The following is a 17,325-nucleotide window of genomic DNA, read 5'->3' as shown; positions in this document are numbered from 1 at the left end:
TGAGACGTGTCAACCCTATCGATATTCACAATAAAAAGTAATACTCTTAGCATAAAAAGTAATATTTTTTCACGAATGACCCAAATAATAGATCCATATCACAAAATACCGTCTCATACAAGTTTTTTCCAAATTTTAAATGTAATTTATATTTTACAGGTTCCTTAGATTAAAATTTTATTTTTAATAAGAGTCTTAAAAATCTTGAAATTAAATTTTAATCTAGTTGATGAATGTATTAATACTGATAACTATTTATAACTAATTAAGAATCACCACAAAATAAATTACCAAAAAAATGACAAATATTTTTAATATAATTGCTATTTGTATAAAAACTGATTTAACTAAAATAAATTATTTCAAAATACCTATATTCAACTAAGTAATTACAAACTAGCGAGGAAAACAAATACTCTGAAAATATTTGTAAAACTTTTTCTTATGCAATGGAACCCACGTATATCCATCCAGTTTTCCACAAGCTGGGCCTAAGTTCACGTTAAAATTTTCGGACTATACCCAAAAGATTCAGACAATTGGAGATATCTTTCATCTTATAAACTCATGATCTTTCTCGGTTATTTCCATTGTGGGATTTCGGCTGGTCCCAACAATCGTCCCATAAAAAAGACCACTGTTATTCTCATGGTTAGGACTTTCTCTCAAGACCATATGTTCATCTTCTCCACTAATTGGAAGATCATACACTCCAATATAGCTCACTCCTCTCCATAGCGTTGGGAGCACATGCTTTACGTGAAATTCTTGGAGCACTATCTACCTTGAGAAATCATCACAGATTTATGAGGATCCCCTGGACTCCCCTCAAGCCCATCCGCCCATCCTCTCCAATCATACACTCCAATGAAGGCCACTCATCTCCACTGTGTTGGGAGCGCACACTTAACGTGAAGTACTTGGAACATTACCTACTCCGAGAGCTCATTTTCGTTTTTGATATTTGCAATGTTCAAGGCTGTATCTTCAAACAAATCTCGTAATTTCCTTGATCCTTGTCAAAACATAGAATTTAAAAGTTGAACACAAATGAACGTAGCCCATTTCTCATCATATTCATCAATCATACTTTAACAATCAGAAAGATCTCTTCCTAAAAACACGTGATATTCTACTCAAAATAGTCATGATCAAATCCTTACCAAAATGAATATATACGAAGGATCTTCAAATAAATCACATGAATGTACAGACACTTATCATCGAATAGTTTATCAAATATTTCCAATAATAAAGATATGGCATGCAACCCAAAGGGTGTATGACTTGAAAAGTGGTTCATTGCATAAGGTTGATGAGTGGTGCGCCATCGATTTCAATCGCTTCCCTCTCTCCTATGGCCCATCCAGGTGAGGGGAGGATGAACTGCCATTTTGGCCACCGCTTCGGTTGTGCATGGACGGCAGTTTCTTCCAATAGGGCCTTCAAAAGTCTCTTGGTGATATGCAGCACCAGTTGCAACTGGAGAGCGGGAAGAGGGCACTTGACTCCGTCGTTAGCACTTCGGTGTGCGAATGAACGTGCATCATCAAGCTGATGTGGCCAAATAAATCACTACATGAATTAGGAAGATTCTGCCAACACTGGAATGCTAGATCCGGCCCTGCTGCGTAGGTGTTGCTCCGGTAGACCCAAATAAAGAACATAATGGATTTTCAACCGTGTCACGAACATAACGTTAGAACTTTTTGGCGGCTCGAGTTAAATGCTGCAAATATAAAGATTTCTAATAGCCAAATTTAATTACTCAACTCCACAATGAGGAGATTTGGTCTAGTTATTGGCGTATGACGATCTTATGGGCTTAATTGGGTCTTATCTTGGTGGGATTTGGTAACGAGCCTTAATTAAATTTTATTGACCTTAAGATAAGATTATTATAAAATAATTAAATAAAAAAGTTGGATTGATCACATTTAAATTAGGTCGAATACCCAATTAAAATTGGGCTATGCTTTTTCTGAATTGATAAACTTATTACAAAAATGTATGTGCATCTTAGATTTAGAAAATTGAGATCATTAATTGGAAAGCAGCAAGTCATGTGGTGGAATCGCTATAGGACTTGATAAACTTTAGGGTGTAATATTGTCAAATAATTTTTCGTAATTATGCTGATTTTAATATTTTAGGTTTTTATTTAAATTTTAACAGACCTGAGACGTGATTTTTTTTCAATGCTTAACTATATTTTGTTATTTAGTTTAAATAGATACTACGTAGGAATGATGTACAAAAGGCATGAGACCCACGCTCCGTAGAATTTTCAGCCTCAGAATTTCCAAATGTCCAAAATTTAAAAGTCGTGCGCAATTCAAGATACATATTTGCGATGTCATTATGCATTAAATACTTTGATAATGTTGTAACAATGTGTCATTAAATTATTAAATACACAATTTTTTTTTATTTATATTATCCAATAGATGAATAAATCATCCTCGATAAACATATAAATTATATACGATAAATATATATATATCCCAAAATCAAACAAAAATCTTGACATTTCACTCTCATATTTTATTTTTTATTATTCTATTTTTGGCGGCCGCTCTCCAATATTGACAGCCCGTGATTTATGAATTATAAAATTTGAAAATTTCAAATAATTTAAAAGATCTGACCCCTTCTTGACGCTATTTTTGACGTCTCTCATATTAATTATCAGTACTATAATTATTATTTAGTAGTAGACGTCGATGCATTTGTTTACTAACTTCAACTCCAACACGAATTTACAAATTATATTGTCTACTGTTCTGTATAATTAAAAACTGGTCTATTTTAAAAATCATTAGTTAATTAGTACCAATATATTGGACCACTTACTGTATGCAATTAGAGTTTATTTTTTATATAGTAAATATCAAATATTTACATATTTATTTAATCTAATTGGATAATTTTGGGTTTTTTTTTAAAAGAAAGTTTACCTTAATCTTTTTTTTTTCCTCCTTTCTGCTTTTATTGTATGCTTCTTTTTTATGTACTTTTATTGTTTGATCTGAATAATTTATAAAAAACCATTAATGATACTTATAATGAGAATCGATTTTGGCTACTAACCCCGTCATAATCCCAAGTGAATTTTTTTTTTTTTAAATTTTTATTCATTTTATCTTATACCTCCATCGATTCTAAGAAAAACAATATTATAATTTACTTATCATTTTATCCCCAAACACCAGCATGTGTTGAGACAGGAAATATTTTTCTAGACTCCGATGGATAAAATTAAGGGAAGGAAAAAAGTTTAGTAAAGTTTGATTCTAATTTTAGGAAAATTGCAAATTTGATTATTTATGTTTGAATTTTTACGATTTTAGTTCCACGTATATGTTACCAATTTTCAATTTTAGCATATTATCTGTGTTTGTTTTTTATTTTATTTTAGTCCGTATTCTACACGAAGCTAATGTGGAAATATTGTGGAGCTAATCTGGCGCAGGAAACACTTCCATGGAAGAAAGACTAAAAATACAATTCAAAAGACCAATTTTGTCAAAATTAACAGATACATAAATAAAATTTAATTTTGAACTAACATAGGAAATTAAGAGCAAATATAAAGGGGGGAAAATTGATTTCCCTCGATTTTTCTTTAGTTAGAAAAAGTATTCCGTCTCCATTAAGTATTTTCATAAATTCTTTTGCCTCGAATTCTCACTTAGACCCGATCATTCTAAAACTTTTCTCGACTAAGATTCATTAACTTAAAAGCAAGACCAACTAAAAAAAAATTAGGAGGAGAGGGAAATAAAAAGCAAGAAAAACTATAGGATACTCAAATCGTAAATGTATTCAGAACTAGACTTTCGAATTTTATATACAAATTTTAAATATAATAATATTTAATTTTGAAAAATATTTATATTGCGGTCAAATAATAAGATGAAAATATTTATGTTCTTAGTTGTGACAGGTCGATGAGACAAATAACATGGCCAAGTAAATCATATTGGACGATGTTGCTTAATCAAGACATGAGCAGAGATGTAAAGAAATAACATCGTCTGGGGAACATGCACGTGCAATATAAATACATCAATATATAGATTTAATTAATATACACAGATTATAATTTCGTAATAGTTAATAAACTCATATTTTCATGTTAATAGTACAAAATAACCTATTTGAAAATCGAAAATATTGTATCCATGTATGAATATAGATTCTTGAATTTTCCATCTTAAAGTCAAGTTCAACGGGGGTTGGCTATAAATCTACAATAAAAATAAACTATCCATATTCCATCTTTGTCCTACTTTCCTCCCTCCCCCAATGGTTCGATCATCTTTTACATAATTCATATCTATAAGATTAAAATCTTATTATAATCGCGATCCCATCAAGAAAATCCACAAATCAAGACCAAGCTTTACAGAAGTCTCGGCAAAAAAATCAACGTAAGAAGGGAAAAAAAACAGTCGAAGCATGAAACAGCTCGTTTCCTCTTTTTGGGATTGTTTTCATCCCGCTCCTCTTTTGGTAATGAATTGTAATGGAGAAGATGATAAAGAAGTAGAAGAGCAAGATGTTCGAAGTCAAACAATCCGAAGCCCAAATCTCCGTGTGTTTACTTACGATGAACTCAAAGCTGCCACTCGGGGATTCAAGAACAAGATTGGGCAAGGTGGGTTCGGTTCAGTTTACAAGGTAATAATAAATATTAACAATGATATCGAATATTACTATCGTTTCCCAGTCTTGTACGTGGTGAATCCTCAAAGTCAACTGTGTGAAAATCTACAGGGGCGGCTTATAGGTGACAAGTACGTGGCTGTTAAGGTTTTGTCAGTGGAAGTGGAATCAATGCGTGGGGAGAGGGAGTTTGTATCTGAGATAGCTGCATTGTCTGATTTAAGACATGAGAACCTTGTTACTCTCAAAGGGTGTTGTGTAGGTGGAGCTCAAAGGCTTCTGGTGTATGATTATATGGAAAATAACAGCCTCAACCATACATTTCTCGGTATAAAGTCGTATCCCTTCCGCTGTTTTCTGGGGATTAACGTGAGATGTGGTGATAATCTATATATATACCTGTGTTTTCGAATCATTGATAAATCCTCTTATGTCAAATGCTTTATATGCGCATAGAATTTTTGCACGTGTATATATGTTTGCATTATCCTAGTATATACTCAGATGAGGTTCATTCATCTATGTTTTCTTGATGAATAGGGAGTGAGAAGAACAGGGTGAAATTTACATGGGAATTGAGAAAACGTGTTACCTTAGGTACCGCGGAAGGACTATGTTACCTGCACGAAGTAATCAATCCTCATATTGTGCATCGGGATATCAAGGGCAGTAATATACTTCTCGATCAGAATTTCACACCAAAACTCGCCGATTTCGGCTTGGCTCGGCTGTTTAGGGACGACTTATCGCACATTAGTACCCGTGTTGCTGGCACATTGTGAGTGGGAACTGAAATTAGATACTATTGGGATGTTTCTTCTTGAATTAGATTCGATTACTTATTCGAGTTTTGTTGCTGACGGGTTCCTTTTTTTTGTGGAATCTGTAAAAGAGGGTATCTATCACCAGAATATGCCCACAGTGGTCGTCTTACCCGAAAATCCGACGTTTATAGCTTTGGAGTACTGCTGCTGGAAATAGTCAGTGGCCATCCTGTTGTGGATTACCACATGCAACATGGGGAGCAGTATCTAGTAGACAAGGTACCAAGACATAATCAAAATTCAATCCTATACTACGAACTTTAATTCTTAGACCTTAGCAGAAACTGAGGAAATGAGACTCTTTTTCACACACATATTTATGTATACGTTTGTACCTGTTGCAGGCATGGGAACTGCATAATGCCAAGAACCTTGTAGAGCTGGTGGATTCGGTGTTAAATGGAGATTTCCCCGAAAAAGAAGTGGTTCGGTTTTTGAAAGTTGGGTTGCTTTGCGTGCAAGAGACTACCAGGCTCAGGCCTGCCATGTCCACTGCTATCAAGATGTTGAAAAACGAGACTGATACTGAAAACATCGAGATATCACGGCCTGGGCGCATAGTTGATCTTATGGATGTTAAGATACAGCAGAAGCATTTGTCACATTCTTCTTCTTCTTCATCAGCATCCATCAGTACGGGGAGTTTTCCAGCACGATGATGCTCGATTTCTTAGAGGCACCAGCATAATCTTGGAGATGAAGATTCTGGCAATGTAAATTAGTATAGGTATTGAGGTACATAAGGTTTTCAAATGTGTTGTTTGAGTTCTTTAACCGTTGACTATAATATTTTTCCGAGCAGAAATTCGTATAGAAACATTCTATGCATTCTCTAAGCTCTTCCTCACGGTTCCAAAGATCAAAGCAACTTATCTCTACGAACGAATTCAAGAAATCATATCGGATCAAGATCATATGACAGTAGAGCTCAAAGTCATCATTTCTCAATTGTTGTTCTACGCAGGCAACTACACAAAATAACACGAGCAACTAGTTACTCGCTTAAACTTTACCTCAACAAGAACTGGTGAATGGCTCCTCTTTGTGAAACAATATTGCACAGTTCCAAATAAAAATCTAACTCAAACTCTATAAAACAGACAACAAGAAGAAAATATACGTGAAAATTACCAACAACGCTTGCATAGCTCCTGGCAAGCCATTCGCAAAGGCCACCGCCCTTCGATGGACTCCACGAATGGCATACAAGGAGCCAGGCACAGCGAACTTGGTAACTTCATAGGTGAACAGATAATTCAATCGTCAAAATATACAAAGACGACGACTCCATGAATCAAATCCGAACTAGCTTATACTTGGACAATTTTAATGAGATAGGACTATAGGAAATGTATCAATATAGATGAATGAAAATGGTTACCCGGAGATATAGGTGTTGGAATAAAAAGCATCAAAATTAGGGCCCATATGAATTTTTCCTTATCAGTCACTTTTCCCGTCAAAAAGAAAAACAAGAAGCTTTTGAGTTGGCAGCAATGTATAAAGCTAATTCACTTCACCTGTAACCATCATTTCTTGTTCCATCTTTTATCACAATGTAGGCACCAAAAGGCCCCATCACTAACAAGGAAGCTCCACCCGCGTATGTTCTAATATTTAATTTTTCGATTGAATTTCGGGTCATCAAAAAATCGTCAAAAATGCCTTTGTAATCCCAAAACATACCTTTTGATGTTTCCATCAAAAAACATAACCGAAGAAGTTGATATGATTTTTTTATTTATCAAAAAAATGCATTTTTAAATATATTAATGTTACAAGAATGTAAACGAAAGATCATGTTTATATTCTACGCACATAGGAAGTTGACATCAATCCATATCAAATTAAAAGTCATTTAAGGCTATGGGCTTAGTCATAAACATGAAATTAAATATACTTTGCATTAAACAATATTGATGATTTTCATGATAATAATAATTAAACTTTTGACTTGGATACCTTTTGAAATTTTGTCATTCCTCTTTCTCGTATTTCATATTCAATAATGGCCATGACCTTCTATACTTCCCTTTCAAATATTGATTGTATCTTTGGAGTTATTTCAATAGGAAAATTTTAAAATTGGTACGACAAGATTATAAGTCAGCTTATTATAAGGAATTTTCATCATCTGATTAGTTAAAGTTTTTTTAAACTTCCAATTATATCAGAGAGTGTGTGTGTGTGTTTGTATAGTTTGCCAGAACAAAAGGTGATTTACAAGAATGACTTCATCTTTTTTGGTAAATTCATAACCAAAGAAGCAATTTTCAAAGGAAATTATTTTTGGAACTGCCCCATTTTTAATTATAATATGTTCACGTGAAACCAAAACATTTCGTATTTTTTGTTGGAAACTTATGCGTGACCTTATTTGGATTCTTATCCAGCACTCAAAAGCAATGTCCTTTCCCCTTGTATGTGTCTGATTCGGTAGTTTTTGTATGGGGAGACATCGGGATTCTTTTTTTTTTTTTAAATGAACTATAATAATCCCGAGATACAATATCTACAAGCCACCCTGGTAGATCGTCATTAACACAACTAATGGAGCTATTACAAGGCAAAGCTTTGCGAGCTAAAATGTGAGCCACTTCGACGGCCTTTCGTCGCACATTTTTGATGGAATTAAAATTTGGAAGCTCATTGATATGATTTCCAAGGCAAGAACTCCAGCAGATCCAAGATCTTCTACATGTGAAAGGACCATCCCTAACAACTTCCAATGAGTCAGAAAATATACTGATAGCCCAATCCGGAGACATAAGTCCATCCCGCTTCGATTGCCAACAACTCCGCACAAGTAATTGAACCTGGACATCTGATAGGGCTAGCTTGTACACCACAAACCTGTCCCATTGTATTAGCACCACCGTCCCAACACTAAATTTGTTGTTTCTAATATCAAAGCCTGCATCAACATCCAACCTAAAATAGTTTGGTAGTGGTGGTACCCACTTATCTTCCATAAATATTTGAGCATCATTATTCCTAGAAGAACCAACCAAACTGTATTTTCGAAAATTTTCCATCATAGCATAAGCTCAGTCCACATTTATCGTAAATTTCTTCCTTGCAAATTCATGGTTGATCTTGCAAATTTCATGCCAGATTGCCCAACAGAGAGTAGCAAAATATTCAAAATCCTCTTGCTTGAAGGTAGCCAAAAGAAATAAAGCACAATCTAGAATTGAGGCTTCACGATGCAATTTTAAACACCGCAAAAATTGGGTGTTCTTCCACAAAATTTGAACAACCGGGAAAATAACAAGCAGTGACTCGTAGAAACATGAAAATATTTACGAAGAAGACAAGTACCTTCTGTGGGGATGTGATGCAATGCTAGATTGACCGGTGTAGGCAGTAAATCATGAGAGACATGCCACAGAGAAATGCGGATTTTGGGCTGGATACGTAGCTTCCATTGGAAGTTCCACCAAGATTGATTTGGATGTGAAGATTGAAAAGGATGAGGAGCCAAGCTGCTTCTTTCTCTATGATAACCATCTTTAACCGTGTATTTATCACTTTTGTTGCCAACCCAAAATCTGGTATCCACACTACCATTTCTGTTCAAAGGAACATTAAGAATCTTGTTTAAAGGAACATCGGGATTCTTGTTTTCTAGAGTTAACCTAGGCCAATTCAGACGGGCTCAGGATACAAGGCCTGTAGTTTACGGGATTGGATAGCTCAATCCAAAACCCAAGCCAATTAAACTGGACTAAAACATAAATGAAATCAATATTTTTTTTCCAACCATTATATACATTAAAAAAGCCATTTATGAAACAAAGTAATAGAAAGCTAAATATAATATCAGATCAGATGCAACCACATTGGATTAAAATGCTTTCGGATCTATTTTCAAGCAATTCAATGTGATTTGATATTGATGCCGGATCCGGTTCAATCCAAAAGCGATCAAACCAGCTCCATATTGAATCAGATTAAGTCGGACCCGTTCCGAATTGATCTAGTATGATAAGAATCTTTAGTTCAATGCTGAAGAGAATCTGACCAGAATCACACTAAGGTCAACGATCCGGTTCACGGGACAATTGGTACAAGGTTCGGAACCAAAATTGTATCTGGAGCCGAAATCACTAGTTCTGGAAATCGGTCTGTCACCTACGATTTTGGGTTGGGGAAGCCCAACCCTTCAAGCCGTTGGGTCCAATCTGGAAACCATCGGTTTATGAACCAGGTTCGGTCTATTACCCACTGAAATAATAGCTTCATGACTATAAAATTGCAACTAAAACGTTAATGTTTAAATAAGAAAAAAATTGTAATTTTAGTTTCTATGCTAGAAATGGTACGTTCAAAGTTTTAGTTTTATAACTTGATAACATTTGATTTTAATATAATAACTTACATTTTTTTTCAGGTTTTGGTCCTTTTTCGACGTAAGACAATTATTCATTGGATATTGCTTATTTGTCATTGACGATTTTCTACATAGCTCATGTTGAGAATTAACCTATATTACACATATTACGATAAATATAAATAAAAAAAGTCAAAACGATATCAAATATTTCAAAAAATGACAGGTAAAAAACTTTTCGTTTTTCTTTGTTTGTGTTTAGATATATATTTAATGTGTATGATACATATTTTATTCTCGTCACATGAACCGTACTGGAGAGCATCGATACCAAATAACCAATATTGAGTGAATCTAATGGTTACGGCCGAAAAAAGACGAAAACAATAAAAAAATTCAAGTTATTAGAAGAAAACCAAACATTGACAAAGTATATTACTAAAACAAAAAACATGCCAATTTAAGGACTAAATTGCAATTTTCTCTTTAAATAATAAAGATTATTATTAATTTTTCAGTGCAAATAGTGATAAATGTTGCAAAGATTTTGCTATATTGCTCTTATGATGCCGGTTTTCGACAAGTGATAATGGCGAATTTGATCAGGCCCTTCTTGTATCCTTCCACCATCAACGGCATGGCCAACGCTCCCTTCATCGTCTTCCACCCTGTCAAGAAGATAGACGCGAAACTTTTGCAGATTAAGACACAACAAATGCATAGTTATTGGATCCAGAATGAGAATAAAATTTTGAGTTACCGCTTCTTAACAAAGAAGTGATGCCTCTCCATGTCAATGCTGATCTTATCACCGCTGGCCAGAATGGAGCAACAAACTCAGACCAGTCTGCAGCCTTAATATCCTGCAAATAAGTTTCAAGGATCAAGACTTAGGGCATATCTTACCTTTCAAATTGAAATATACATGCATAAAAAACCAAATTTTAGCTCAGTTTTCTTGAATAATCAACTATTTTACTTTTTAAGCGGCAGAGCCGAACTTCTTCATTCAATAGCCATGTCAGAATATAAAACTATTGACTGTGTCAGCTCCAAGAGCTCGAACATGGGACAGACAATTTCATCATATTATCAGAGTCAAGGGGCGAAGGCTCAAACTTTTGGTAAGCAAAGGAAAATACTGTTGTGAGGTTGAGAAATACTGACATGTAAGGTGACACGTCAACACTCCATCAAAAAAGACCAAAAACCAAAATACAACCCAACTTATACGATAAAATCTTAAATTTGAATAATTACATGACCAAATCAAAAAATAGACGAACTCAGAAGATCATAGACTATTATTCCGAGTATATATGCTGATAGATCAAAAGCCGAAATTAAATTTCTCGTGAAAGAATAACGTGGCTCATTAAGGGAGGACTGGAGATCACCTCGAGGGAGAGGGATTGAAGTAATTTTATGTAATCAGCAATAGAGAACCATGCCGGGAGGTAGTAAGCATCACATATCTTGTTTAGTAGTGCAGTCTCCTGTGGAGTCAGGGATTCTTCGGAAGGAGACAGATCCCTATGACACCATGTGATTATGATTATGGTTCCTCCAGGGGCAGCCACCCGAGCAAGCTCATGAACGAACTACGCACCATAGCAAAATCACAAACAAATCAGTCACTTATAAATGGGAAATACCCGAATCTGCAGTAAAACATGTCGACAAATAGGAAATGTATTTAACGCATTTCCAGTGGTGCATTAATTTGAATTACAGACGAAAGGAACGCGTTTTATACGCGGTAGGATGCATTCAGACGGAACGTATTTTATACGCGTTTTCACACTGACAGTAGAGCTTCCCCTTGCATTTTGAAATCATCAATTCTTCGAGTATTCTCTCATCTTATAAGTATTTGAGTGCTTAGTTCTATAATATTTGTGAGGTGTTTTGTTCTCCTGTATTAAAAGAATCTGTGTTCTATTTGGAAACACAGTGAGTGAGTTGTACACCACAAAATATTATAGTGGAATTCTTTTCATCTTGCCCGTGGTTTTTACTCTAATAATTTTTAGGGGTTTTCCACGTAAATCTCGGTGTCCAGTTTATTCTTTATTTTCGGGTTTTATTATGTCAAATTCCGCACGTGGGACAAAAAAAACAGATGGTCAAAAAGAACAGAAAGAACCTTTGCTTTGTCGGGCATATGTTCTCCACTCTCCATGGACCAAACCAAATCGAATTTGCCATCTGGAAATGGCTGATTCAACGCATCCGCAACTTGAAATGAAACCTGAAATAATTTTTTTTCTTGTTTATTGATATAAGGAGCTCTATCAAAATTAAACATGTTCTTTCATAGCTTGAAAATTCTACACAAATTCCTAAAAGAAGTAGCGAGAAAATTGAAATGCTTTATGTGCCTTGCCAACTAATCCTTGAGCAGCCGCAAGTGCTTGAGCCCTCTGTGCCTGCACAGGGCTAAGCGTGATGCCTCGGCATTCGGCCTTATATTTTCTTGCCAAGTACCTTGAACTGCCTCCTATTCCACATCCCACATCAACAATTTTTCTTGGTTTCTGCAATGAATTATCTGCTGAATCATCTGCAAATTTTCCCACCACCCCACCAAGTACAGATAAATCAATGAAACGATAGCCAAGAAAATGAACATAAGCTCAAAATAGGGGAAATGAGGTAATTTGGAACAATTAATTTCTAACTCGAAAAAAAGACCATCCTAATTTTATTATTTTGTTCATAAAAAAAAAACTTAAATTAATTAATATAAAACTCCACCTCAAACTCAACTCCACACAAATGTGTAAAACTCGACCCAAATATGAAAACAGTGATTTAAATGTAAAAAACTCGACTCAAATATGAAAAAATCGACCAAAATGTGAAAAACTCAACTAAAATATGAAAAATTCGACTCATGCTAAATTCAAATATGAAAAGCTCGATCCAAATCGATCTAAAATGTGAAAAAACTCGATCTATATATATAATATGTATATAATTATTTATGTAAATATTCAATCAAATGTATACAATATAGTGATAAGATGGTGTGCTGCTGGAAAATACAACTTGAATTTGGATTAAATTAAAATATGATGTTATATTTTTATTTCATTTTAACAATCATATTAAAAGATCATTCTTTGACCAAATAAAAAAAAAATTCTCCTCAATCAAAATAAATTACTGAAAATTCATATATATTTCAATGAACACTCAAAATATGCAAATTAACACATCGTGCCATTCTTTCACACATTATGTTTATACCAAATTGCTCTACTGACCCGAAACTGAGGCGAAGCGCAGGGACTCCTCGATCATCCGAATCTGAGCCAACCGGTGGTCCGATTCCGAGACGTCGGATCCAGGGTCGTAGAATCCGTGGTGCATATGGTCCCCCCATATGTCCTCCCAGATTCCCGAAGACTCGTCGTACAACTCCGCTATCCCCTTCTGCAGCTTCTCCGCCGCCGCGTTCACAATCATTCTCCTCCGCCTCCTGCCGCCAATCTTCAGCGATGATATCTTCCTGTTGTGACCAACTAGCCCCGCGAATTTCAGAACCACTATATGGGAGCTGCTCGTGTACACTGGTGGGCAACCATTCGTCAGCTGCCCGCCATAGACCCACGTGCTGCACTCTGCACAGCTACCCATTTTCGAGGTCTCTGATTAGAATTCAAAATCTAACGAAAAAGCAATTTCGGAGAAGATGAGGTAATGATTGGTTATGGATCTCCTCGATAATAGGAGATGGGAAAACCGTCTTCCTCGGAATGGATAATGGTAGAACAATTTCTTCACATTTTCTAATTATAAATCATTAGAGGTTTGGAAAGCGCGCAAATTTAGAAACCCGACACGATTTATATTATTTATATATATATTTAAATTATGAATATGAAAATTTAACCAACAATTCAATAAACAATATATAAATTATAATACACAATTTAAAATTGATAACTGAGAGAAAAAAAACAGATTTTTTTTTCCAAAAGGTAAATTTTTTTTAATGCCTTTTGCTTTATTATTAGTATCAATAATGTAACGGCACCACAGTCCACACGACAAAAGGTATCAATACGTTTTCACATTTTCGGAAAATAAATCTTCCAGTATAGTATCGAAGATTGTGGAATATATTTGTTTTAATTATTTTGTGAAAGAAATATTTTTTTTTAAATTGTAGCCATCATGTCATGTAATAATTTGTCGGGTTGCTGATATCAGATAAATTACAATTATTTTAATGATATTTGAATTATGAAATATTAAAAGTGGAGCAGTATTAAACTAATACACATGATTTGTCCTAATTTGCATTCCTCGACTCAAATTAGACAAGAAGCCGGCCTCCTTCACTTTTCCATTACCCTTATTTCCTTAATCACTTGTTAATATGTCTATCCAGAAATAGTGTTCGAGAGGAAATTTTAGTTCAGCCAAAGTAGCTGAATCATGCCGCCTTCCAATACATCCAATCCAAAAGTAATTTGATTACATTTTATTTTTGAAAATAAGTCGTACCCCAAAAAAACGAACCAAATCATAACGTCTTCCTCTTCAAAATTGTTTGCACCAATATCATTAAATCTTATTATTCGGTTTTGAATCCAAAAAGGGTTGTTCCAAGGTAGGATCTGTCGACAAGATTAATAAATACAGCACACATGATTGAAAGAATCTCTGTGCTTGGGCGGTCCAATAATAAATAGTTCAAAATGCTTATGAAAAACGTGTTTTCACACGGATATGAGACTTTATAAATAGAGCTCTCTCCTCATTCTGAAATCATCAATTCTTCGAGTTTTCTATTATCTTATAAGCATTTGAGTGCTTAGTTCTAAAAATATTTGTGAGGTGTTTTGTTCTCCTGTATTAAAAGAGTGTGTTGTATTTGGAAAGACAGTGAGTGAGTTGTATACCACAAAATATTATAGTGGAAATCTTTTCATCTTGGCCGTGATTTTTACTCTAATAATTTTTAGGGGGTTTCCACGTAAATCTTGGTGTCCATTTTATTCTTTATTTTCATATTTATTATCTCAAATTACCAAACGTGAGACCAACATGATCGAGGAATCTCGATATGATATTTTGAACACCAATAATAAAATTTAAGAAAAATTACATGTAAATTTTTTAATATTTTTCATTTGATGAAACTTACATGCTCCTTTTCCCACTAGGAGTCTCTTGTGTGTATATATAACCAATCCCTATGTGTGTGTATATGTATATACATATAACCACATTTTCTATCTCTTCCCTACATTATGTTAATTTCCTCCATACCAAACAAAATGACAGATTATCCCTTCTCCCGAAATTCAAGAGTTCCAAATAATTGTTCATGAATATATGAACAAGGTTAATTTAAGCATAACCCCAATTCTTGAAGGCTTCCAAGAGATTATACGACTTGACAGAAGACATGAAAGCAGAGTTACATAAATGAGAGAAGGATATAACAGCAGAACAAAAGCTTGGACAAATTTACAGTATTGTCAGAGATCGATGCCGCTTCTACAGTTTTAGAGAAGGATATTGTTCTTATAGTGAATATTGGTTGTGTTCTCTCATCAAACATAATGAGAGAAAGATATAAATTATCAATATTTGAAAATGCTTTAAATAATTTACTTTTTCCCATTATACTTTACTAACAAAAAAAAAACGATCTCTTTAGTATGTATTACACCCCACTTCTTGATAGCCACACAGCCTTTTTACTTGCTCCTCATACGGACTTCGATTTTTTCCACAGCTGCACTCTGAATGAACAACACCACTTTTACATAAATACACACACAAAGACACACACACGTATATATCTGTATATATGTGTGTGTGCCAGCAATTGCCTCCACCATTTAATACTCCTCCACCCCATTAACGTAGCCCCACAAAACATCCAGTGCCCCATTGCTGGTAGTTGTGGTTGGGTAATAAATTTTCAAAAAGAAGAAAATGGTGCTAAAATTAGCAGCACTGTATTCTCTGCAATTTGTTTCCATTGTGGTTTCAGCAGATGATCCCTACAGAATCTTCACATGGAATGTGACTTATGGCATTATTTATCCTCTCAACATTCCCCAACAGGTTTTTGTACTAATTAAAGGAGATATTTTTGTTTTTATTTTTATTCCATTTGAAATAAAATCTTCTTTTTTTTCGGTGATCCCTTGCTCTGGCGTTCATATACATTGTGGAAGCAGCAACGTGATTGAGGATTTTCATTACAAAAACTTTTGTCTCAATTTCTCCGGAAAGAATTCAAAAGAGGAGAAAAAAATCATAAAATTTAGAAAATTGCCTCTAATTAGACAACGGAGGAGCTATGGAAGACACTGTTGTAGTCGGCGGCGACAGTAGGCTGCCGACATGTGCCGATGGTGTTGGAAGAGTTGAATGTGCAAGTTTTTTAGGTTTGGAGAGATTACTGGAGCGATGGTGGAGAAATACCAGTGGAGAATTTAAAAATATTTAGGTTCATTAGATACCATTTTCATATTTTAGTCTCAAATTAAAGACCGACACAATACATCGGTCTCAACTTAGAGACCTAAATAAAAATTTGGTATCCAATTTGTGACTAGAATAAAAATTGAGCTACAAAAATAATATTAAATTGTAAAACGTGACAAAAATAAATTTAGCGACCGATATTACAAAATTCAGTATCAAATTAGAGACCGAAATTACTCTCGATCTCTAATTCGGTTACAAGTCCCCCTTTTTTTGTAGTGAAGCTACTGCATTGGCTCAATGATTAACCCAATGTACACCGAATGGTAGCTGTGCTTTGTTCCATTGTCATAAAAAAACACTATCATATATAGCTAACTACACATAGGTCAAGATGTCACGTGCCATTGGCTTCTTCCTCGTTGATATCCTCCATAATCGTCTCTAATTCTGGTGTATTGGAGGCCTTTAGAGGATATATGACACAAGGTGGAGCTACTGTCATCCAAGAATTCAACTTTGGAGCAGTGTTCTTCGCCATTTTTTTCGGAAAAAAACGCAAGTATCTGAACAGACATCAAGATAAGAGCAAGTGACGAATTATTGGGGATGAATTGAGGCTCTCTTTCCTCCTTACTCTTGGAAGAAAGAGAGATGAGAAAGTATTCGAAAAATGAATGCTAGCGAAATTTTATTCTCAATGAAAATTAGGGTTTTCAAATTGTATTGGATTTTTGAGAGAAAGCAAATTTATAGAGGGGGGTTGAATTTGGGAAGTGTGATGTAGAGTGAAATATGGGGCGTTTAATTAATTGAAAGGTACATAATTTGTTGTAAGTGGGCAAAACTTTGGAGTGGATGAGATGATCAAAGGAATGGAGGATTTTTTCTTACACGGTTTACCACTTAAATGTTGGCACAAAATTGAGGGGTTCCAGAAATTCACTCCCTCACGTCCGTTCAAAACACACACTTTCCACATGGATATAACTTAATGCCGTGACACAATCTCCGGTTGCAAAAACAATCCAGTCGGTTCGTCAA

At 34.8% G+C, this 17,325-nt stretch overlaps 2 protein-coding genes across 5 annotated transcripts; one reads left to right on the top strand and one right to left on the bottom strand.

The window, feature by feature from the left end:
- The first annotated feature begins 4,176 nt into the window (after window positions 1-4,176).
- Window positions 4,177-6,816, top strand: LOC142546327 (putative serine/threonine-protein kinase). 3 transcript variants are annotated; one of them, XM_075653988.1, is made up of 5 exons: window positions 4,221-4,683; window positions 4,780-4,996; window positions 5,209-5,446; window positions 5,561-5,711; window positions 5,837-6,808. In XM_075653988.1, exons 1-5 carry the CDS (start codon window positions 4,462-4,464, stop codon window positions 6,149-6,151), a joined length of 1,143 nt encoding a protein of 380 aa, XP_075510103.1. In that variant the 5' UTR covers window positions 4,221-4,461; the 3' UTR covers window positions 6,152-6,808. The 3 variants fall into 3 exon arrangements, with proteins under 3 accessions (XP_075510102.1, XP_075510101.1, XP_075510103.1); XM_075653987.1 differs by having other exon boundaries at window positions 4,177-4,996; window positions 5,561-5,678; window positions 5,828-6,816; XM_075653986.1 differs by having other exon boundaries at window positions 4,205-4,996; window positions 5,837-6,811.
- Window positions 6,817-10,212: 3,396 nt separating this feature from the next.
- Window positions 10,213-13,617, bottom strand: LOC142546326 (gamma-tocopherol methyltransferase, chloroplastic). 2 transcript variants are annotated; one of them, XM_075653985.1, is made up of 6 exons: window positions 13,095-13,617; window positions 12,207-12,376; window positions 11,972-12,076; window positions 11,223-11,426; window positions 10,586-10,688; window positions 10,213-10,493 (listed from the first exon to the last, which is right to left on the bottom strand). In XM_075653985.1, exons 1-6 carry the CDS (start codon window positions 13,465-13,467, stop codon window positions 10,387-10,389), a joined length of 1,062 nt encoding a protein of 353 aa, XP_075510100.1. In that variant the 5' UTR covers window positions 13,468-13,617; the 3' UTR covers window positions 10,213-10,386. The 2 variants fall into 2 exon arrangements, with proteins under 2 accessions (XP_075510100.1, XP_075510099.1); XM_075653984.1 differs by having other exon boundaries at window positions 12,207-12,388; window positions 13,095-13,613.
- Between the last annotated feature and the right edge of the window lie 3,708 nt (window positions 13,618-17,325).

The sequence above is a fragment of the Primulina tabacum genome, chromosome 5 (assembly GCF_025594145.1).
Source record: "Primulina tabacum isolate GXHZ01 chromosome 5, ASM2559414v2, whole genome shotgun sequence".
In the NCBI taxonomy this organism is placed as follows: domain Eukaryota; kingdom Viridiplantae; phylum Streptophyta; class Magnoliopsida; order Lamiales; family Gesneriaceae; genus Primulina; species Primulina tabacum.
The sequence above is the reverse complement of the archived record's forward strand: the minus strand, read 5'-3'. Positions and strand labels throughout refer to the sequence as shown.